The sequence below is a fragment of the Phycodurus eques genome, chromosome 6 (assembly GCF_024500275.1).
Source record: "Phycodurus eques isolate BA_2022a chromosome 6, UOR_Pequ_1.1, whole genome shotgun sequence".
NCBI classification, from domain to species: domain Eukaryota; kingdom Metazoa; phylum Chordata; class Actinopteri; order Syngnathiformes; family Syngnathidae; genus Phycodurus; species Phycodurus eques.
Window position 1 is genome coordinate 27,216,180 of NC_084530.1, and position 24,365 is coordinate 27,240,544.

The 24,365-nt window shown below is 42.9% G+C and overlaps 1 protein-coding gene across 4 annotated transcripts in view; it reads right to left on the minus strand.

Moving 5' to 3' along the window:
* Positions 1 to 119: 119 nt before the first annotated feature.
* The window catches only part of pkn1a (protein kinase N1a), a 38,850-nt gene continuing 14,604 nt past the window's right edge, over positions 120 to 24,365 (minus strand). For 2 of the 4 annotated variants that reach the window (XM_061679773.1, XM_061679775.1), the window contains 22 exons: positions 18,788 to 18,982; positions 17,614 to 17,719; positions 17,375 to 17,523; positions 16,502 to 16,622; positions 14,459 to 14,604; positions 12,983 to 13,196; positions 12,710 to 12,904; positions 10,178 to 10,287; positions 9,930 to 10,073; positions 9,428 to 9,503; positions 8,377 to 8,512; positions 8,078 to 8,162; positions 5,258 to 5,337; positions 4,970 to 5,045; positions 4,806 to 4,897; positions 4,056 to 4,232; positions 3,550 to 3,612; positions 3,340 to 3,416; positions 3,115 to 3,257; positions 2,936 to 3,043; positions 2,766 to 2,846; positions 120 to 2,116 (listed from right to left, as the gene is read on the minus strand). In XM_061679773.1, coding sequence (XP_061535757.1) covers positions 1,913 to 2,116; positions 2,766 to 2,846; positions 2,936 to 3,043; positions 3,115 to 3,257; positions 3,340 to 3,416; positions 3,550 to 3,612; positions 4,056 to 4,232; positions 4,806 to 4,897; positions 4,970 to 5,045; positions 5,258 to 5,337; positions 8,078 to 8,162; positions 8,377 to 8,512; positions 9,428 to 9,503; positions 9,930 to 10,073; positions 10,178 to 10,287; positions 12,710 to 12,904; positions 12,983 to 13,196; positions 14,459 to 14,604; positions 16,502 to 16,622; positions 17,375 to 17,523; positions 17,614 to 17,719; positions 18,788 to 18,982 — 2,778 coding nt within the window. In that variant the 3' untranslated portion in view covers positions 120 to 1,912. Of the gene's footprint in view, positions 2,117 to 2,765; positions 2,847 to 2,935; positions 3,044 to 3,114; positions 3,258 to 3,339; positions 3,417 to 3,549; positions 3,613 to 4,055; positions 4,233 to 4,805; positions 4,898 to 4,969; positions 5,046 to 5,257; positions 5,338 to 8,077; positions 8,163 to 8,376; positions 8,513 to 9,427; positions 9,504 to 9,929; positions 10,074 to 10,177; positions 10,288 to 12,709; positions 12,905 to 12,982; positions 13,197 to 14,458; positions 14,605 to 16,501; positions 16,623 to 17,374; positions 17,720 to 18,787; positions 18,983 to 20,910; positions 21,023 to 24,365 lie in introns of those variants that run through there. The other 2 variants (XM_061679772.1, XM_061679771.1) reach the window with 2 other exon arrangements.

The window sequence follows — 24,365 nt, forward strand, 5'->3', positions numbered from 1 at the left end:
GTTCGACATGAAAAAAAGACGCAGATGGACAAGCACTTTTTGTGTGTAAAGATAGACAGGTGATAGGCTCTCCAAGGGAAAAAAAAACAAAAAAAGACATATGAGTTCATATACAGTGGTGCCGTGACATACAAGTTTAATGTTCCATTCCTGCACCTTCCACCAAAAAACAACAACAAATGTGTGTATTTTGATGAAATACAAATAGCACTACATATTATTGTAATTTATGAAAACACAGAATTGACACAATAGAATAAAATAGAATAAAAAATACACAGTTTTTGTCACACTGCATCAGTTAAATGTTGCTCCTAGAATAAAAAATAAACAGTTTTTGTCACACTGAATCAATTAAATGTTACTCCTTATGGTGTGCCAACAAAGACAGACAGACAGACAGGTGGATATACGGTTCATTGAGGCATTGTTATGAATCCCACTTGAGCGCCAAGCAGTCCTTGCCTCTTTGCAGCAGCCAATTATATTGCAACAGGGAATCTCCTCATCTCAACTCTCTGAGCTCATCAGCACGACACCATTAGTTGTTCTATGCAGAGGATAAAGAATATAGTGGACCGGCGCATACTTGCTGTTCAGCACTCGCAGATTCACCTATTTGCGGATTGAAAACTTTTTTTTCAACTATTTTCCTTTTAGGGGGTCTCTCGACAATGCTTATTGGCGGTTTATTAAAGAATAAAAAAAAAAAAAAAAAAATTCCCCCCAATGCAATTCTATTGGGCATCAATTTTACGCAGATTTTTGTTATTCATGGTCCAGCTCAGTCCCTACACCCCGCGAACAGCGGGGGTTCACTGTATATGATTGCGAGTGCAGTTACATTGTCTGTCTAGATGTTGTTGCTGAACTGTTGCTGTTCAACCCGTTGCTAAAACGGTTAAAGTACCGAAACGCAGATGCTAATCATTGCGGTAACAAGGCCTTTCTTTTGGCAGTTGTTTGACTTTTAAACACATAAGTTGTACTTCTTTGTTAGTTTACTTTGACAGTAAACCTTAACTGGGGAGTGGCATTAAACACCTTGAAGCCAGTTTTTTTTTTTTTTTTTATTAATTGTTCACTATTTGGCAAACTGCTGCTTATTGTGACATGTGTTGTGTGGAGTTTACTGCCACCATATAGCGCTCGTATCTCAAGTATTTGCTCGTACGCCAAAGCTAAAAATCGGTCGGACGACTGCTCGTATCTCGAAAAACAAAGTCGAGTCACTCAAGGCACCACTGTATACTTTTTCAATGACAACCAGAGATGTTACGCTGATATTTGTGGCGTGTGCTTACTGCACTCACCATTTTATTGCAATCATTATACCCCAATGGAATCCAATTGAAAAACAAAAGTATGTGTAGGGTATTCGCAATATTGCAGCTGTCAAGTCAATTGTTTCACCAAATGCTGCTGTAAAGCGGTCACGTGAAAATCCGTACAGCATAAATAAGAAGACGTCGACCGCGTTACGTCAAGACAGTGGTCATTTACCCTGTGGTCAACTTCCTGTCACATCTGAATGCGAGGAATCTTCCTCAGTGTGTTCACTCTTTTGACAGTAGGTCATTTTTTTTCTTGATTCTTTTTAAAAAAAGAACAGTGGATTGTATGTGTGCCGATCATCTCGTGACTCTTCCTGCTACTCTATACAAAGATTTGACAACATAAAAGCTTTACTGGTCCATGTGTCTGATACGAGTACAAATGTAAGGCATCGGTAATGAGAGGCAGTATTTTGTCCAGCCAATAATTTACCCAGTTTCCTTCAGCCTGCGCCTATAAAAGCCCCCAGACGTGAAAAACTTAACTTCAGTGTCATCCACATTCATTCACAGTGTTCTAATGAAACAATCATACGGGCAGAGGTGAGAGCACGTCACAAAACGACATTCCCGTGCCACTAGCAGACGTCCGAAACGTAGTCAAAGTCCAGGAAGCTGTCCTGGTCCTTGCGTGTGAGAACGCGGGGCTCTCGCGGAGGTGTCAGGGCCGGTGGTTCCGTGGTGAACTCCTCGTCGAAGTTGCTAACGTCTTCCTTGTCGCCGATGGAGGGGACGAAGGGAGGAGGCACGTTCCTCTGCAGCAGCGCCTCCCAGTCGATATTCTGGGGAAGAAAAAAAAAAACGTATGCAAAAACATTTATACCCATGACCATGTATTCAGTTATCTGTTAAGTGCAACTTCCTGGTTTGTTTTCATTGTTGTAACCCTACACAAAAGTGCAGTGTTCTCCCGCTAGATCTCGGTTCATCGGTAAAAGCATTTTTAAAAAAGAATTTTAAAAAAATCAGTTTGTGTATCATAATTCTGTGCGCCCTGGCCACCAGCGGGCAGTATGATACATAGACATACTACATGCAGATTTGATGATGGAACACAGAAGAGGATAAAAAAGATTTGCTTGTGAGTATTGTACACTACATGTGTCTACATGTGTTGCTACCACCCATGTTAAAATATAAGTTGTTAGTCCATCTGTGGCATTTTGAATTGCGTGTTAGTATTATGTTAGTGACTTTTTTAAAGAGCTAATGTTGTTTGGTTAAATACACATGTACAGTGGACCCCATGGATTCAAATTATTTTTTTCAAAATGTTTCTGAATTTTTAAAATGTTTTCATTTTTGTCCCTCTTTTTTTTGTTTGTGTGGGGGGGGTCAACCAACCCTGAAAACTGTTATTATTATCAAGGTTGTACTTTATGTCAAACGTTTGACAACTGCTAGGCTAAAAATAGTCGTGAGACTTCTTACCCTGAAGAATGGCTGCTTCTTCACTTCGTCTGCGTCCTTCTCGCCGGAGCCCAGTCGCCTCTCTGGGTTCCTCCTGAGCAGCTGCTCATGTTCACACATGCACACACTTGGTATATGTGTCACGAACATGTGTGGGTTTGTCACATTTGTGCGTGTGGGTGTATTCTCACCCGTCTCATGATACCGATGGCTTCTGTCGAGAGGAAGCGGGGGTAGCGCACTTCGTCGTTTACGATGCTGTCGAACACCTCCTCTTCGTCATCCCCTGGGAATGGTGACTACACGCACGCACACGGTGGAATGATCAGGTTCATGTCTTGACATGGTTTAGTATGTGTGTAGTTCTCACCTCTCCCACCAACATCTCATAGATGAGGACCCCCAGCCCCCACCAATCCACTGCCCTGGTGTAGGATGTATCCGTCAGGACCTCGGGGGCCAAAAACTCCGGCGTCCCACAGAACGTGCTGGTGCGGTCACCGTAACCCATGCCTACGTTACAGGAGGAAGTTGAGCATCTTGTGACCCAGATCCAACATGGCTCCCCATCTGTCGGGAACTAATCAATATTCACCTTCTTTACACAGGCCAAAGTCAGCGATCTTCACATAGCCGTCTGTGTCCAGCAGCAGGTTGTCCAGTTTCAAATCTCTACAACAGAAAGCGTGCTAAATCTCAGATTAAAGGAAAAAAAAAAAAGTCCCATGAAAGTACACCGGCATAATAATAATATAATGAGAACCACTACAGGCATACCTAGGTCTTTTTTGTGGCTTCCACTCACCTGTACACAATCTTATGGTCATGCAGGAACTGAAGTCCGAGAACCACACAGGCAGCATAAAACCTGAAATTCAACAAAAGTTTGTGCATCATGATTTAATGCTGCAATCCAATTATTTGTGACGCTTCTTCTGGTGTGCTCACCTCGGCCACGGGGAGGCAGTATAATACAGTCAAGCTGACAAAGAATATTACTTCCTACTACTGTAAAATGCTGTAATATTCATCATTTTTTTGCAGAGGATAAACGTATGCCTCTATTTTAAATTACTGTTTATTTATTTCTAATTTATTAAAGTGGGATATTTAATGACACCTCTTCACAACCATTCCACATCTTTGATCCACCATTGGTATTATACTTATTATGGAAATTCCTTTTTCAGGCTTTACAATCGGCGTCTTTACAATGGCATCATGATCAGGGTTTATGTCACCACCTGTTGCTTCGGCATTCCCTTGCCAGCCTGCAAATCGTCGTAACGCGTGCCGATTTTAGTTACGTACACGGCTCGCGGCTCGGTGAAGACGTCGGTATGGATGTGCATCATCAGGTCACCTCCCGCCGTGTACTCCATGACAAAACACACGTGCTCCGGCGTCTGGAAGCATGCAAACAGGTTGACCAGGAAGGGGTGGTGTGACATGTTGACCGTCTCGAAGATGCGCTTCTCACACATCAGACTAGATCAGGATTAGGAAGGAAAAGAGAAGAAGGGGACAAGGGGAGAGAGCGATAGAAAGGAGAACATATTATGGAACACTGACTTTTATGGCTTGTATTGAAATTGTTCTTTGTCTTCCTATTGTGTACTCTATATTAAAAATGATTGATTATAGTCATGTGTGTGCTATCCATTCTGGTGTGCACGCCTTGACCACCTCGGGACAGTATAAGACAGATGGATATATAGTACAATACTGGAGACTCCGCTCCTTTCACGGCTTCTCAGTACGGCAGGATAGTTAGTCGTTCTTCGCAGATGATAAAGAATATGGAGTACTGTTACATTATCTGTCTGCATGTGTTGCTGCAAAGTTTGTGTTCAGGTATCTTTTGCTTAAAGGGTAACAATACTGCCACATAGATGCCAATTGCGCGTGCCTATGGTGTGTCACATTGTATGCTAGTGGAGACTATTATTGCGAAAAAAGGTACACGTCTCCTTTAGGGTGCTTAAAGCATTAAAAACGACTGCCATTTAAAGTCCGGCAGCACAATACATTGCGCAATACAATGAAATGCATTCAACACACCTTTCAACCTCATCACGCGCTATAATATCGCCTTTCTTCAGAGCTTTGATGGCGAACATGGTGCCCGTCTTCTTGTACTCGGACAACAACACCTGCAGACAGATGGGCACAGCGTTATTCATGCGATATTGACAGTTGAGGCTGAAATCCACAAATAAGTGTACCTTCCCAAAATGGCCTCGTCCCAACACAGCTATCAGCCTGAAGTCTTGGAGAGACAGAGGGCCTTTCCTCTGCTTACTGGAGACACAATGGAAGGATTGTCGGGACACTTGTTTATATTCATTCATAGAAATAACATATGGAAATGCTCTGGATGCTTCATTACATGACATAATATACACCGGATCTCATTAGCTTATGCAAGTGTTCCAAAAGAAGTAACCAGTCAGTGTATGTCACAGGTGGCATGTGGCATATTGTATAACACATTCCGGCATGCGAGTGTGTACCTGCTGACAGATAGGGTTCGGACAGGGCACTCGGGGGTGAGGTCTGAGGGGGCAAAGGGCTCGATGATTGGCAGTCGGTCCTGGCAGGTAACGTGAGAGGAATGAAGGAGAAGACACAGGCGGATATAAAGACAAGGAGACATGATGTCGTGGCGTGCGACACAAAGACAGACTGTTGAGGCACTATTCTGGGGGCACTGGGTGATTGTTTCTCATTGGACAATCTTATCATATCTATCCGTGATTTTTTCTCAAAAATGTTGGACAATCATATATCGATCCAGGGCGAATCTCAAATAAAATTATATAAATAAATCACTAAAACAACATTTCTCTATTAATGAAGCCCGGTTCTTTGCACAGAAAATTCCTGTTTACGTCATAACTGATAATTACGATAAACTTGTCACTGATGGCCCGACAGGTTTTCTAACCAACAATAAACAGTTTATCGATAGAATGTAGCAGCTAGTTTTGCATTTCATTATTTAATATTTATATTGGGTGGAATATGCCCTGGGCTACTTGCCAGTCAACTGGAGGGCACATATAGACACACAAAAAAAAAAAAACATTCACACTCACACCTATGGACAATTCAGTCTTCGATTAAGTTAACAGGCATGGTTTTTTTTTTGTATTGTGGGATGATAACCCACGCAAGCACGAGGAGAATATGCAAACGCCACACGAGAGGACCTGAGCCCAGATTTGACAGTGTAAGACAGACATGAATATACTGTACTAGACTGAGCTCCAAAAAAGCTGGGACAAGGTCATGGTTACCCCTGTGTTACATCACCTTTTCTTTTAACAACATTCAATAAACGTTTGGGAACCGAGGACACTAATTGTTGAAGCTTTGTAGGTGGAATTCTTTCCCATTCTTGCTTGACGTACAGCTTCAGCTGTTCAACAGTCCGGAGTCTCCGTTGTCGTATTTTACGCTTCATAATGCACCACACATCTTCAATGGGAGACAGGTCTGGACTACAGGCAGGCCAGTCTAATACCTGCACTCTTTTACTAAGAAGCCACGCTGTTGTAACACGTGCAGAATGTGGTTTGGCATTGTCTTGCTGAAATAAGCAGGGCCGGGGTCCATGAAAAAGACGTTGCTTGGATGGCAGCATATGTTTCTCCAAAACCTGTATGTACCTTTCAGCATTAATGGTGCCTTCACATATGTGTATCACAGATGCTGGCTTTTGAACTTTGCGTCCATGACAGTCCAGATGGTTCTTTTCCTCTTTGGCCCGGAGGACACGACGTCCAAGATTTCCAAAAACAATTTGAAATGTGGACTCGTCAGGCCACAAAACACTTTTCCACTTTGCATTGGTCCATTTTAGATGAGCTCGGGCCCAGAGAAGCTGGCGGCGTTTCTGGGTGTTGTTGATAAATGGCTTTTGCTTTGCATAGTAGAGTTTCAAGTTGCACTTACGGATGTAGCGCCGAACTGTATTTACTGACATTGGTTTTCTCAAGTGTTCCTGAGCCCATGTGGTGATATCCTTTACACATTGATATCGGTTTTTGATGCAGTGGCGCCTGAGGGATCGAAGGTCACGGGCATTCAATGTTGGTTTTCGGCCTTGCCGCTTACATGCAATTTCTCCAGATTCTCTGAACCTTTTGATGATATTATGGACCGTAGATGATGAAATCCCGAAATTCCTTGCAATTGTACGTTGAGGAACATTGTCCTTAAACTGTTGGACTATTTTCTCACGCACTTGTTCACAAAGAGGTGAACCTCGCCCCATCTTTGCTTGTGAATGACTGAGCAATTCACGGACGCACCTTTTCTACCCAATCATGGCACCCACCTGTTCCCAATTAGCCTGTACACCTGTGGGTTGTTCCAAACCGGTGTTGATGAGCATTCCTCAACCTTCTCAGTCTTTTTTTCCACCTGTCCCATCTTTTTTGGAACGTGTTGCAGCCATAAAATTCTAAGTTAATGATTATTTGCTAAAAACAATCGAGTTTATCAGTTTGAACATTAAATAGCTTGTCTTTGTAGTGTATTCAATTAAATATTAAGTATTAAGGTAGCGCAGGCTACATGGTTGTTTTAAATACACGTGTATTTCTTTAGTTTGACAGAAATCTTCAGTTTTGAAGATTTTATAAATAAATAAATCGGCCAATCATCGCCTCGTATCTCGAAAAACGTATGTTTGTCACTCATCTCGGGGGACCACTGTATTTGCGGTAATTAAATGTGTATCTTTCATCAGCATCTCTTGGGCACTCACTAGACTTTTTTTGTGTGGCTTTGTGTGTGTGTGTAAGTCAATTTCTTTGTCTAGAGTAGGCACATATTTGACTTTATTTGACTATATTGATTGATTACATGTCAATTTAACAATAGATGAATTAAATCAATTGTTGAAAGTTGAAAATTGTGGAAAGGGGTACTCTGAATGTTTCCAATTCTTGTTTCCATGCCAGTGTTGCACTAAAAATACTGGAGGCCTTGTGCAACACCGGAAGTAGTAACGTTCCTTTAGCGTTAAGAACAGCGCCTCTGCTGGTGACAGCCATTTGGTTGCACTCACTTTGCCTCAGTTACAATAAATGAATTCCACACATTGTTCATGATCGATTAATCGATTATTATGTTCGTCTCTAGTCTTAAGGGGCTTTTGAATTTGACAATGTGGGGTTAGTTTAACTAAGACTTCCTGTTCAACAGATTTTCCTGATCCCGCATTTATTCAAATGGATTCAAATGATTAGATTGTGTGGACCTAACTACACCACATGCACACGCACACCTCTGCCATGTCACCCGTCTCTGTCTGTCTGTCTCACCGGTGTGTGCATGTCCGCATCTTGCTTGTAATCGCCCCTTATCGGCGAGTCGCTATCCAGACTTAGCTTCTCCACGGAGATCTCCCTGAAAGCGCCGCACAAGACAACGGCGAGAGCGACACGCGGGATGGCAGCAGCAGAAGACGCACAAATGAGTAAAGAGAAGACAAACACAAGAGGAAGGTTAGACGTGGGGGCGGATGCTTCCAGGCCAGCAAAAAGGGGAAAAAAAGGTTCAAGGGTTGATGATGGGTACATGTAGATGAGTGGCAGCCACTTGCCAGTGCTGCGTGTCTCACCCAGAATTGAGTGTCAGGCTGTGCGCGCTGGGACTGTAGGTCCCAGAGTTGTTAACGGTGGGAATGGCGTTTCGCAGAAGCCTCACCCACGTCCCGATGTCGACGTTCATTTGCCGAGCTCGAAGGAACGCCTTGCCTGGAAATACAGAAAACACACATGCCACAAATGAAGGGAGTTTAGTTTAGAGCAGTGGTTCTCAAAAGTGTGGTACAAGTGCCACTAGTGGTACTTGAAAGTACCACTAGTGGTATGCGAGCTCCCACTAGTGGTACTTGAAAGTACCACTAGTGGTATGCGAGCTCCCACTAGTGGTACTTGAAAGTACCACTAGTGGTATGCGAGCTCCCACTAGTGGTACTTGAAAGTACCACTAGTGGTATGCGAGCTCCCACTAGTGGTACTTTCAAGTACCACTAGTGGTATGCGAGCTCCCACTAGTGGTACTTGAAAGTACCACAGGATGAAATGTTCAAACTGTGCATAATGTTCTTTCATCTTTGATGACATCACAACCGCCAATCACCAGGCAAACTCTGAATTGCCCTTAGGTGTTAATGTGTGCGCGAATGGTTGTTTGTTTATATGTGCCCTGCGATTGGCTGGCGTCCAGTTCAGGGTCTACCCCGCCGCTCGCCCGAAGATGGCTGGGATAGGCTGTAGCACACCCGCGACCCTTGTGAGGATAGAGCGGTACAGAAAATGGATGGATGGATGTTTGTAACTGAATTGGATATGACATTACAATACAAAAAAAATATTACCTTACAAAAAGATAGAATCTTTAATAAAATTCTTGCATTGGACCTGTTTTATTTTGTATCCATTATGCAAGTGCACAAAATGAAGTGCCCACTAAGTGGTATGTGAAAAGGTCTGTCACATTAATTAATACTGTAATTTAAAACTAGTAACCACTTGAGGTTGCTATTTGCTAAATTAAACTCAATACTGAACGATGACCATCTATCTGGTGTCACACTTCTATGGGGGACAAAAAAAAAAAGTAATAAATTCAAATGGATAACTGATTAGACAAAAAAGATGTATTACCTTGCTGCTTGGAGAAGACCTTCTTTTGCCTTTGTAAGCGAGGGACTCTCTCAATAACTGGGTTGAAGAATGTCACCTGGAAAGACAAAAAAAAGTATAAAGACAGGTGTATGCTACTGATATTATTTTTTCAGTATACAGCTGGCTTTTGTTGTAGTCAAAGTAGAGAAAAACCACTGTGATTCATGTCTACCTTTCCTTCACCAGTAAAGCAGGATACACACACAGACAGTCAGGCTGAATTTGAGTATTTTCCCTTCCTTGCAATAAGAGCCTGCAAGGGCCTGATTGTCAGATGTCTCTGAAAGATTATCTATCCTGTGATGTGTGGTGTTCCAAGAGGGACGTTTTCCTCCCCAGTCGTGACCGATCATAAATGTTTGCATTAGTGGTTATCCAGTGCAATTGTGAACGACTTAGACATTATTACAAGGCCCAAGCCTGTTTAATTCCTCTCGTCCCGGCGCCATGACGACCTGGTGGGATATGGTGGGTGTTGTACCTCAGCCAGCAGCAGGCCCTGAGGTTCCAGCTCCAGCTGAACTGTGTGCTTCTGGTTGTCCAGGAACTCTTCCAGCTTCAGGTACTTCACAGCGCACAGTGAGCGGTAGTCCTTCCAGTACACGGCGATCTCCATCTCCCTTGACTACAACATGCAGGGAAAACGCATACAGTTTTTGGTCCAACAACACGATAATGACCTATGTTCGCATAGGCCTAAATATTAATACTTATTTATGTGGGACTGACCCTTTCCAGCTCCACAGTAAATGTCTGGTCCCAGGCCTGCTCCCCTACAGTCTTCCAAGCTGTCTGGCCCACCACTGTGTTGTCAAGCTTGAGCACAGCACTCACCTCGGCTGCAAATACACATACAGCGTATTTCGTGAACAGGTGACAATCCTACACAAGATGCGGACAAGTCTTACCACCCAAGCATTAGTGCATTTCACATATTCTGCATTTTTGTTTTCTTAGGTTCATGTTATTGAGTTTCACAGACTTGAAATCCCCCCCCCCCCCAAAAAAAAAGACACACTAACAAGTCAATGTAAACCCGTTGTATGTATTGCACCTCTTTATTACAAAGATGTCACAGATTAAAACATTTTAGGCTATTCCATGGCTATTTAAGAACATGTTTGGTAGTTAGGCAAGTATATGTGCAGAATACTGAAAGGTAAATGGCGAACATGGCTGTGGAAAGAACACGTGTTGAGTAACTTCTGATGTGAGAACACTGGTGGCCTAAAGTGAGGATTTCCTGTCTCACAGGAAATCAAAATTGCCCGGCTGCAACATCTGATATTGGTGAACTTAATACGTTATGACGAGCTTCAATGGTAATATTCAGAGACAGCTAGAGAACATTTGGGCAAATTTTTTTTTTATAAATTTAATTAAAAAATGTTTTTACCGTTTTTCCTATTACAGACAAGGCAATCGCCTGACTTTCACATACAAACTGAGAATGCTGGCAAGCAGCTACATTGGGCCAAAACTCACATCCAGAAGCACACACAGACAAAGCGGCCATGTTGCTGACATCCCCTTTAAAAGGCACAAAGCTCAGGCACACAGTTGTTACTGTCCCAATGTACAGTAATAACACTTTATAAAAAGCTGTTTATTTCTTTACATTCTTTCATTATGCAGTAACACAATACAGTGCTATATTTATTAAAACCATGTGACAAAAAAACACTTAAATCAAGGTACCGCTGTATAATGCACTGCTTTTTTAAAAACTTTTTATTTTTATATAAATCAGAGTGCCAGGACACCCCAGTGTTTCGTGAGAGATCATCAGGAATGCTGCGGGAAGTTATCCAATTTCACCTAATTAGTAGACTTTACACCGATTTTATCGGGCTGATCGGTATCGGCTGATACTTAGCATTTTATGCTGATCGACTGATCGCCTTCAATGTCACAATTCACCGACATTGATCGGCTCCGCAAAAGACATTTACTCCGCATCGCCATCGTGCACAGTGTATTTGAATCCAAAAGCTAGTTTATTTTTTGGCCTGTGCGGGCGTCTTTTGACGTAGTATTGGAAATATCTGACGGCCAATAAAGTTATTTAAAAAAAAATACAAAACAACATGTCGGCGGTGTGGAACAGACAACACATCTGAGACAGAAAACACTTAATGCCCAGATCAGATACAAAATACAAGACAAATTTGCTCTCAAGATTGCACTATGTCAGACTACTGCCATAAAATCTTGTATTCCGATACCCCTGCATCCTGTTTTTTACGATCAAGAGTGGAGCGCGCCGACTTTGTATTATGAGTAAAAAATAGGGAAAAACGTGTGTTGGTGGTCACCGGTGCTCAGGACAGGAGAGGACGTTCGTTTAAGGCTTGCTTGAGGTATGTTAACGTACTTTGAATACGATACGGCTCGCAAGCAGCCATTAAAATGTTATGTAGCCTAGCAAGCTAGCGGTAGCACGAACGGTTGGACGTAAACATGCCGCTGTTCTGTCGAATCATGCTGTAAAGCTTCGCTGTGGGTGAAGTAATTTAATTAAAAATAAAGTAAATTTAGCACCCATTATTTCTGTCCTGTAATGTTGGTTTGACCTGACTGATTAGAATACACGATCTGACTATAGCAGTGATTTCCAACCTTTATGGAGCCGAGGAACATATTTTAGAATCTCATGGCACACCAACAAACAAAAATGTCACAAAAAGTGGATACATTAATTTCCGTATGTACTTCCTGCCATCTAACAGAAAAGCATTTATTTGTTGTGTCTGTCACTATGCCTCACTGGCATAAATAGAGGAACAAATATACATTATTTATTAATATAATTTTGTGAGCAAATAAGTACACAAGTATATACAGTAAATGAACAGGTCGTTTGAATAGACACATTCCTCCATCTTGTGATCGGATCGGTTATCGTTTTTTTAAACTCGCTGATCGGTCCCAAAACACCTGATCGTGTAAAGCCTACTAATTATTCTTAAAATTATCATTTGTTAATTATGTATATGCTGTATAACAAATATGTCTTTCTTCATCTATGCCAACAATGTATAGGGACAAGCAGAACAATTAAATGTACTTCGATTAGATGGCAGAAAGTACAATAAACCACATTTCGCACTGACGTCGTCAATTTGTGAGTAAATTAAGGTCATGATTATTTAAGTATTTGTACCTTTTGTGACATTTTTGTTTGGCAGTGAGTAGTGATATTTTTCAAATGAACACGAAGTACTATATAGACTCACATAATATACTGTATGTTGTACTTACACGAGACCTCCTCTGTCTTACTCGGCGTCTTCCCGCTGACCGAACCACTGCGACTGTAGAGTCCCTTGTTGCCCCTCATGAAGTACCGCGTATCTCCGGGGCTGTAACAGGGCAACATGACGGCAGTCCCCTTATTGCGCCCTGGCACCACCTCCAACAATCCCACGCAGCCCAGCAGCTGGACCTGCAAGGTACCTGAGCACAAAGTCGAACTCGTTTTAAAGTAAGAAATCTTACTACTGTTGGGATTAAGTCTTGTTTCTGGTTTCGTACCAGTGAGAGGTGAGGGCTTGTTGAGGGTGCTGTACTGATTGTATACGTAGGGGGCGCCGTGGCGAACGCTAAAGGCCGGTGAGGAAGAGAGCACCAGCTCTTCTTTGATGACGTTGGCCTTGGGGTGGTCCTCGGGTAGCTCGGCCAGACGGTGGTCCAGAGAATCCCTCAGCAGGTCCAAGCGTTGAGAGGCCTCGCTCAGTCGAGACTGTGCCTGTGCACAGAAGGGACGCAAGGCAGCTTTAAAAGTCATGTTTGGTGTATATTAAAGTGGACATGGTAAAGAAAATTTTGTTTTTGTGTGTATACAGTCTGCCATCAAATGTGAAATTAAACAACCAAAAATAATGATGCAATCCAGCGGCACAGTGGACGACTGGTTAGCACGTCTGCCTCACAGTTCTGAGGACCGGGGTTCAAATCGGGGTTCTCCCCGTGCCTGCATGGGTTTTCTCCAAATATGCACAGGTTGATTGAAGACTCTAAATTGCCCGTAGGTGTGAATGTGAGTACAAATGGTTGTTTGCTTATGTGTGCCCTGCGATTGGCTGGCGACCAGTTCAGGGTGTACCCCATCTCACCCCCGAAGATAGCTGGGATAGGCTACAGCATGCCCGCGACCCTAGTGAGGATGATGCAATCCAATTCAGTGTGCTGGTCCTTCTTGGCCACCAGGAGGCAGTATTATAATATAATGTAGTAATACAGTCAGTCAGTTATTGTAGTATTAGTCAGTTTTTTAGTCAGCATTAGTTATCAGGTTTTCAGACAGGATAAAGAAAATATGCATGTGAGTATTCTTATATTATCTGTCTACATATGTTGTTCCACCATTTGTGTTCAAATATCCGTTGCATGAAGGGTTGTAAAACCTCGACTATTGATGCTAATGTTAGCATATCAATAGGATTTCCCATTATATCTTAGCATTAAGCTAGCAAGCTTGACGCTCCTTTTTTGATACAATGTTCACTATTTGCCAAACTGCTGCTTATTGTTAAGTCGGTTGAATTGAGTTTGCTAACACCACAGTAGTATCACATGAAAATGAGGATAAAAAAACCTGCAGCATTGAACGCATCAGTTGAAAGAAACGCCCTAACAAACAACACTAGAGGAGAACAAGTTTCACCTGTATTTCTCATTTGGAGAAGAATTTTACTATAGAGGAGACTGAGGGCAGCAATAAAACAAGGTGGTGGGGAATGTGGAGTACAGCACTGTATTGTTTAGTGTGAGCAAGCAGGACAGCATGTGTTATAATCATCGTATCTGTCATTTCTAAAGCGGTATCCTCAAATGTTAAAAATCGACGAGACCAGTGATTTGCAACCACTGTGCCACGGTGCGTTACTTACTTGGTACGCTAATGAAGTAGTTAAGTCAGAATTACATTAAATATGTCTGACACAGTTCTAGGCCTAGTTCTCATACTTTCTGCTTTTGGCAACGCGAAAGCATCAGTAGGCCTTTCACCTCGGAAAGGGCTTTCTTGTCCTGAACCTTGCTGGCCCCCAAGAGCCTAAGCACGTTTTTGGCCCCCTCAGCAACAGCATGTTCCACCCTGTAGTGATGCCTCAGCTCCTCGATGCGCAGCTCCACCCCACACATGTCGTGGTTACCTGCAGTCACATCAGAGACATCGTGTTACACTTTATGATCCAGTCTGTTTTAGCGCGATTCTGTCTTGTCACAGTTAACGTTGAGGCAATAGCGCCCCGGTTTGCTTGTTTGGTAGCAGTTCTTAATGAGAAGCACCCACCCTGGATAAGTGATGACAACATCTATAATAAAGTGTCACGGATTAACCACACAGAAGAGAAACTTGAGCAGAGCCTGGAGGCTTGTTTGCAATCTACTAACTGCGTACTTGTCATTCAACATTAACCTTCATATCTTTGAATCGCTATTTAACACATTTCTCTTTAAAGATAGAGTTTAAGAAATTCTCTCAGACATGGGGTCATCCACTACTACAACATCTGAGTGGTCCATTTAGACGTGTCCTCGTAGTGTAGGCAACACGCTTCGTAGAGCAGATAAGCGACGAGGGCGGTGGAAGATGAAGAAGATAAGATATACAAAGAGAAGATAAACACAACCCCAAGCATTTGACTTTGTCCAGCTGTTGAATGTGGATGAGAATAAAATGGTATTAAAAATGTCTATGATTTGTGAGTGGTTCAAAATACAGCTTTAGAGAGAACGTGGGGGGGGGGGGGCGCAATATGAGCAGTGGGTGTAGAAGTGGCTTATGGGTGCTTTTATCTCCTAATAAGGTGTTCTGCCCAGAGCATGGACTCCGCTAGATGACCTCTCCAAGGGGTGTGGTGCCTGGAGACTGTCTGTGTACACTAGACACACAACCAATTCCCCAGTGTGTTGTGTGTGTGTTGTGTGCATGTGTGTGTGTTGTGTGCGTGTGTGTGTGTGTGTGGAGTGTGCATGCTTCAAATGAGCCAGAAAAACTTAAGACGGGCTATGTGGGAGCCCAGCGTGGAAGAAAGTTGGGAGCGCTGACGTCAATAGCTAAAGCCTCATGATTTTGGAAAACTCCATCATATTAAGTGAAATAATCCGCTTTGTTGGAAAGACAAAAAAACTAAATAAATAAATCTGATTTTCTGCATGATGGAGACAACACTGCATAATAATAGTAATAATAATAATTATGTAATTTCCCCTTGAAATAGCAGCATCAAAATTATATAAATGATACACTGGCTGTTCTGTACACTCTGCATGGTACAATACATCCCTGTGGGCCATGGTTTTGGGGTTTTACACTCAGGGCGAGTTAAATAAAACATGGCTATTATGCGGCTGCCACTTTCCTCCAAAAATATCGAGTGATTGATGTATTTGTTTTGTACAAAAGAAAAATGTTTGTTTGCCTCATCCACTAAAAAGCGCAAAACCCTCTTAAGTTCAGGACATGAGCTGTTGGAATGTTTTGTGTGCAAAACAAACCGAGCCCTTTTGGACAAATTGTATATTTGCAGGGCAGGAGAATGAAATGGTGGTTAGCACATTTGCCACACAATCAAGAGAGTCTTCCTAGAAGAGTGGAAGCTGTTACAGATGCCAAAGAAAGATTATCCATGTTTTCTTCCCTTTTCACTTCCTGTAGGTGTAAAAGTCCATGTTTTTAACGACTCTTCCCTCAGCCCAGGTCCACCCCCTTCATCAAAGTCATTAATTGAGCCTTTTAGGGCCATCAGAGGGGAAGGGATTGTCCATCGCACTCACTGTCAGACAAAGTCAGTCACTTGCCCTGAATTGGCATCAATTCCTCCGTCAGGGCACAAAGTACAAAACATCTGAACGAGCTACATCGAACACACAGTATATTAGTTTGAGTGTTTTCTTTGCATCCCTTTGCTTGTCATACTAAAACATAATGGATTCTTCTTTGTCCCACCCCTCCACAAGTTTTTTTGTGGTAATCACTTGAGTCATTTGTGTGTACGCCTGCTAGCTAACAAACAAGCATCCTGAGCGGCGGTAACATGCACCTACCCTGTGTGTCGCCGTCGTGCTCGGTGGCCTGCACGGCTTTGCGGATTTGCATGCGGATGATGTCTATTTTGGTTTTACTGTCCTGCAGCATCTGCTGGGCCGTCTGCAGCATCTTCTTATCCTGGGGACACCAACAGGAAGGTCAAACACAATCAGACCTTTAAACTGGATCGTTCCTGCGCCCAGTAAAAAAAAGTGATAACAGATTGTTGATAACAATTTGGCGAGCTGTGAGAGTAATCAAGCGAAGAGAGGCTAGAGATTCTCCACGTTGTCTGATTATTACGCCAGTGTTTGAGTCAGCAAGTTGCAAGGTTGTGAACCATGAAGGGGAATGCCAGTGTGAACAATTTGGGGGAGGTGTGAGAATGTGTGTGTGTGTATATGTTTGTCTGTGATTAAGAGACTGTGAGAGTGTGTTCTCGTTTGTACAGGGACAGCTTTTTAAAATGAAATTAAAACTAAATGGCTGTTTAAAAGTGCCTTTTTCTCGGGTCGCTGTTCTGGCACTGACATGGAATGGGGGGAGTCAACCAGGGAATATTCCTCCTTCGGAGGCAGTAAGAGAGCCGAAATGCCGTCCGTGTAAAAGAGGATGCCGCAATTCCGCGACAGCGGGGTGAAATTTAACACCCAATCAACACTTCCCCCCAGCCTATTGTGTTGAAAGTAATGTCAGAACCGACATTTGCATAATTGTCATCTAATGATCCGATTGCGGGATTATCGTCACTGTGTGTGGCAATATCGCGCCTTTGCTGGCTTCTGTGTCTCCTGTTACAGGTTATCATGTGGCTATTTTGTGGGATCTCTGTGTGAAAGAGGCTGAAAACACTGCTTCCAGTATATGAACAACAATATTTAATAAAGCACCTTGGTGGATCCATTGGCGTAGATGGGGATCATGTTCTCAACTCCTTGCTTGACTTTGAGCTCAATGTTGAGCTGCCTCTCCAGGGCGGCGATGCGCTCCTTGTGGGCTGACGTTCTGCTCTCCGTCCCGGGAGACTGAGGACACTCATCTGGGACAAGAGAAAGGTTGTGAGTTGATGCAAGAAAGAAACCAAATGAGGATTTACAGAGCATGCAGAGTATTCGTGTGGACAGTCTACCTTTATACTCATCTCCTCCCTTCACCACAATGTGAGCATCCAGTTCTTGGAGCTGAGCGTGAAGGTTATCTAGCCTGCGATTGGAGCTCCGGAGCTGGCTGTCTACCTGTAGAATTCAACCAAAAGGATCAGAGAGCTTCACAACTCTCTGAAACAAATGTGTAAAGGGAAAGGCCCGGCTTCACAGGGTGGGAATCTGTATCTCTGTCTCTCTATCTGGACTAAAAACAACCACTTATCATTCCAGCAGTGGTAATTACCATATTTCCTCAACCAGTGTTTGTCCCTCAAATAGACCCTGTGTCACAAAATAGAATGCGCGTCATTCTCTAAATTTGTGTTTGGTGACGTGTTTGCTGCCTGCACTACGGATCTGCGGATTTGCATGTATTTCGGCAGCTTGGTGATGAAGTGCTGCGTCTAAAAGTGAAAATACAATCCAAGCTTTTCCTGTCTTCATGGGGGATCATAACTATTCACACTCACTTCTTTTAGAATGTGAGTTCAATAGGTAGCCGCCTCTTAGCTCCACCCCTGGCTTGTCATCGTAACAAAATCTGCTTTCGTGTGTGCAGTCTTAGGCTGTGGTTTTTGAGACTGACACACACAATATTATATGCGTCCAAGTTTATATTTTGGGGATCTTAAGTGACTTCATGCCGTGGTAGGACAGGGTTTAGCCGCACTAGCTAGCCAGCTGCAGCTCGTGTGGAGCAAGTTAACTTAGCACCTAGCATTCCCTCAGTAGTTCCCGAGCAGACAATATCAGATGGAATGAAGATACAATGACATCATTAAGAAGCATTATGACAATTGGTTCAAATTTATACCATCTACCGCGTTTACCGCATGGACCATGCGCTCCTTAGATGCCGCCCCTCTCTGCAGTTGAGTAAATAAACACGCCCAGCCACTATTTGCATAAAGTCAATCATTCACTGGCAGTATTCCAGAAGGTATTTCATTGTTTTCCTGGAGCAGTCCTGAAGTAAATGTATCTAAAAGTATCTCCCCTGGCGTTATAAGAGGCATTTGTATGGCACCTGTGTTTTTATGATTTGTTTTGCTGCATCACAAATCCTTCTACAGTAAATTGTACAATCAAATATTTTAGGACTAATCTGTTTCATGCTCTATTCCACACAAAAAGCACAACTTTCATTTACAAGCCCACCTGCTGAGCGTTCCTCTTGTCCGTGGTGGCTCTGCGCAGGTTCTCGGCTCCCTCTTTAATCTTCAACTCCTTGCGGATCTCTCGGCGAATCATCTCACGCTGCTCATCCAGGAGCTGCTGCACACTCGAGTCAGAGAAGTCAGAGTTCTGGTCCAGACCCAGTTGCTCTAGTACCGACAGCCCGTCTGGATCACTCTGGAGGAAAGGAGAGCGGAGATGGAATTGAAGATGCGATCATAAAATACAACAACACAACAGCAGCTCCCTCTTTGGTAACAGGAGGTTTTGATAGAGAGTTTGCCAGAAGAGGAAAAGACGGGGGCAGGATACAGCGATGTGTAATGGGAGGAAGGAGATGGAGAGCGACAGATAATGATGGGGGATTTTAGAGGAAGAGAGTACGAATGAAAAATCAAGAGAAAAGGAATGCAGATAAGTAGAACGATTCAGTCTGCGTTTAAAGCCATAATAAGGATTAAATGGTGTTGAAGTGTAATTCATATATATATATATACTCCATCGCAGTAAAAAAAAGTTACCCGACAAAGACGTAGTAACAAATTAATTCATTCATTTTTAAAAAATGACATTGCACTTTTCTTTAACCCTGCGATGTACAGTATATTGCGATGCTAAAAAATACAGGATAACATACATGTATCGTGAAAATCAGCACAGATTAATCTTTTTTCCCCCCTCTCGAGAAAAACTATGCGCAGTAGAGCACAAACATACATGGAGTCATTTTCTATTAAGTCTACCTGTATTTAAATGCACTGTATCATTGAGCAATTTCCCAAGCCAGACATGAAGTTAAAATCATTTCTTTTCATGCCCAGTTACACTGTAGAGTCATTAGCACATTCCTAACACTATTCATTTATTTTTATTCAAACTTATTTTACAGCTATGTTTTACATATGCATTAGTATTGTTTTATATTTGAGTGCATTAGTTTGAGCAAAACACATGTACACCTGAAGTTTGTCCTTCCAATAACACCGTGGCTCTCGCCCCTCCCCCCAAGTGTAATCAGTTGGGACAGGCATTCGTTCGTCACATTCTGAAGAGAGATACATTAAATGCAAGCCTGTGTTTCCAGTGTCCTCATTAATAGTTATTATACAAAAAAATAAGTATATAACACTCTGGGTTGCTCTGACTGTGTTTGATGGGTTATCATTTATGTAACATCATTGCTAATCTAATTAGCATGTCTAACTAGGTTCCTCTCCTAGTCGCTTATTAATATTACAGTTGATTGATTGCATATCAATACACCAACATTGCACAGGACCCTGCGATGTGACTACTGTGCACAAGTACATTTGTGATGACGATGCTCAAACAATATACTGTATATTGTGCAGACCTAGTGCTTTGTCCACTTATTGAAGATAAACACATCCCCTCAACTCTCTGCCTCGTTTTTGCCCCTAACGGAAAAAAAAAAAAACATACCCTTTTTAACTGATGTTATCTTTACTATAGCAATGTTTTCACCAAGCGGTGCAGTTTGGTTCAGTACGCTACTCCCTGATTTGGTAAGTCACAATTCTCTGTCGATCAAACAACCAGCAATACCTTTAGCTCCAACCATACCCATAGACATCTGGCGTTAAGTAAATAACCACAATTGACCATTGGAGGAGGAAATATGGAATGCTAAAAACTGATTAATAATAATAATAACAGTAATAAGTTTGTACAAGCACTCCACACAACTCTGAACAGTAACGTCAGCACTGATATTATTATACTATTATGATACGAATATTATAGACCACGAAAAAGCGTGATCAGGGGTTGCCATGGGAATTAAAGACACTATTCACTTCCTTCAACATCATTTGCGAGCGCTTTCAATGACCATAAGATCGGTAAACATCACATCTTATGTCTCAACGACCAGATGAGCTACGATTGTCTTGTGAAAAATGTCACAAAATAGTCCCTGCGAAGTGACTCCTGCTCAGGTTCAAAGTTCCAACTGAATTGCGTCTGCTCTGCTCGTACTCAGACACTCCAGCAGGAACACTGAGAGCGTTGATCACAGCCAGTCCTAACACTACTTGCCATTACAGGAACACACAACACAAACAAACAAGCTGACAACACATCACCTCCGAGCTGTCTTCATCCTCCTCGTCGCCATGCCAACACATAGTTTGCTCAGGTTTGATAATCCGAAAACCACAGAAGAACACAACTCCCTCCTTCGGTGCCCTCCCGAGCCAAAATGTGGACCAAATGTGGCGTGTTTGGAGGGGGGGGAAACCCGATAAAAAGAGATAAAGAGAGGGAGAGTCAAGTGAGAGGGGAGGGGTCACGGCTCCTGAAGAGGATATCCGTCCCAACACCGAGCAGCTCAGGCCTTTCCTGTTTCCTCTGCAAACTTCTCTCCTGCTGTCAGCGGAGAGATAGAGAAAAGGGTGACAGACACTCCATACATCACAAACATTTCCGCCCTGTCCAAGGTTTCGTAATTTATTTTGGAGATCCATTGCCCCAGGTTTGTTTGATGTCAACGCTCCCATCTGAAATCAGTCCATAGTAGGCATCCATTTTTTTCCCTTTGATAAAATCTTGAGGGTGGAAACGAGGGAAGGATGTGTTTTCCAAGAATTGGATCAAAGCCAGAGAGTAAAGTTGCGATGAATGTCTGCTGCCTCTGTCACATTTTTCCACATTTAAAATAGCATCGTGACAAGTGGCCACCATCTTTTTTCTAAAAAACATGGAATGAGCACTCCGAAGGCCTCTAAAATCTTCCATAACAATGTAAATACATTTAGGACAAAACAATTGTACATAAACTATTCTACGGCCCAGACTGCTCTTCTCACAAAGACTGTTCCATTTGCGGTATTTAAAAGTTTTGGCTTTGGAGTTTCTTGTGTGACGCTGTTTGAAACGTCACGGTAGGTTTGACATAGCCACTTGGAGAACCATGGGAGAAAATTACTTCAAAAATCTTAGGTACACCTGCACGATGTAAAGAGATACAAGACAAGAGCTAGTTAGACAAACCAAATCAATGGCAGAGTAAAATTTTCAACTTATACAGTAACTTTATAAGCAATCGAAAGAGGTGATGTCAGCTCCTTCACCCTCAGGTTGTCACCTGGTGTTACCTTACCAAAACGGTGACACCTCACGGCACAAATGGCTCGGCCTGCGCTTCTTGTTAGAGAACTGAAGGAACATTTGGCAAAGCAGAAACAACCTAATTCAACTCGACAGCGTGAGCAGCAGGGAGTTAAGCCTCAGGTCGGACTGAGGCGATGTGATGAGAAAAGTGAAGTTAGATCTGTGTGAAACAGCACGTCACTATGGGGCCTGTTCCTTATGCGTGATGATAACCATTCACTCCAGATGTGGTACATGTTAAGACCAGGAAAGTAACGGTTGTATGAGTAGAGCAACGCTACTGAGCTCCACCCAATTCCTTGTTACTATAGAGGGTGTGCGCACAGTACTCCACGTACACAAATTCTGTGGGATATGACACAATTTAAAAATACATCTCTGCCTACAAGCAATTTATCACTACTTGATAGTGGATTGAGGTCAGTGATGGTGTACTGGTTCACTGGGATGACTTTCATGCAGACAGCGTGGGATCAGTTGTGTGTTTTGGACATACTTGGCAAATAAAGATGATTCTGATTCAACGAATGGTTCTTGTCAGTATGTGGTGCCCAGTGATTGACTAACAACCAATCCAGGGTGTAGTTCACCCAAGTCAGTTGCGATGGACCAGCAACCAGTCCAGGGTAAAGTCCAGCTTTTGCCCACTCCAGAAGATCGACTCTAGCTTGGAGGTTACATAGAGAAGGCAAGAGGCAGCAACCTTACGAAACACAATTAATTCACACCCAACTAGTTTGTTAGCTAAATGGGCTGCTGTACGATCTGGAGGTGGAGCTTTTGGAAGGACTCGTCACTTGGCCAACATGAAATTGCACTGAAAACCCTCCAGGTGACGCCAGTTAATTATTCGTGGAGGAAAATGCTGCATCACAGACAAGCAAGACCAATACTCCCAAAATATGATTTGCTTGAACTACTGAGTGTTTCTGTATGCAGCTGTTGTCCTCTCCGCCACATAAGACATTTAGAAGCAATCTACAGGGCTGGGGGGGGACACACACACCTGCACAGAATCTCAACCTGAATGACTGCAAGGCGTAGAGCCCTAGAGAGGGAATGAGACCTCTCAAAATAGATGAAACAAGCAGGAAATTGCAATGGCTAGGCATTTTAATATATTTCCCTGACGGACTATGGGTAAAAATTATAATTGATGTCTTCTCCAAAACACAAACATAAAGTTGTCAGTAAAATAATTTTGCGGGCATCGGGAAGCAACAGTTTGTCCAGCAGAAAAGTACAACTGCGGCGAGAGTTGCAGCGTCTGACAGAGTCAAACAAAGAGAGCGTGACGAGGACAGGAAGAGAAGGAGGAGAGATAGATGAGGCCCCCCCGAGAGGGTCACGGGGTGGAAGCACACAGATGAGACAAATCACCACAAGGGGAGGAAGAGATAGAAACGGCGCCTAGACCCAAAATCAATCAACAACAAGTGCACCAGTCAGGTGTGGCTGATGCTAAACTGATAGTATGTTTTGTCTGCTTCTCAAGCTCTCCATATAGTAAAAGTTTGGCAGATATTGGACTGACATTGGCTACTAAATGGCTAACGTCAAACTTGCTACAGTCTGACTTGGGCTGACAAAGACAATCGTCCAGGTTTTTTGTCCAGGTTCTGCCCCAGAAAAACTCAAGTCTTAAAAGATGATCCTATAAGATTATCTATCCTTAGGTCTGATGTGTGTTAAGAGTGGATTCGTCCTGATTTTAGGGTCCCAAACAGATCGGTGACAAAAATCTTAAATAATAAATGTGTTCAATATTTACGACCAAGTATCTTCATTTTTTTCTTTATAACAACGGTTTGTGAGATCAGGTGTGATCAGGCGAGACTTCAGACTTGAGGCGAGACTTCAAGATCGTCAGCGGAACAGAATCTTTACACGTGTGGTGTCCTTTGTCGACATTCTCGGAGCGCATCACACACACACAATACGATTGGAAGCTAATTGGCCACTGGCCAGGGTGGTGACGGTGGCGAATGAATCGGAAGGTAATCGTCTATGGGGCTGAGGGGGGTAGAAGGAGTGTCGTGATCGGACAGTAATCAATGATGGAGTGGGCAAAAATATTTTGGGGGGTAGGGGGACTGATGATTCAGATTCTGATGAAATTAAAGCTGCAAGCAGCGACGATCAGGCCCATACATTTTCGCCACGATACATGTGCATGCAAAAATTGGTGAGTTTTCGGTCATATTGAGGCCACCGAAAAGGTGATTCATTTGTCGGAATAATAACAATAATAAACTCCAGCAGTTCCATAAGCAAAGATGACGGCCAAATAGCTACTCCAGTGCTTTATTAAGAAGAAAACAAGCACTCAGTCCTTATCTTAACTATCGGCAGCCACAATGTCTGGCCTTGGCCATGGCAGGCTACCTGTCATTGATGATACGTTACAGACATGCTTTGTGAGCTGAAC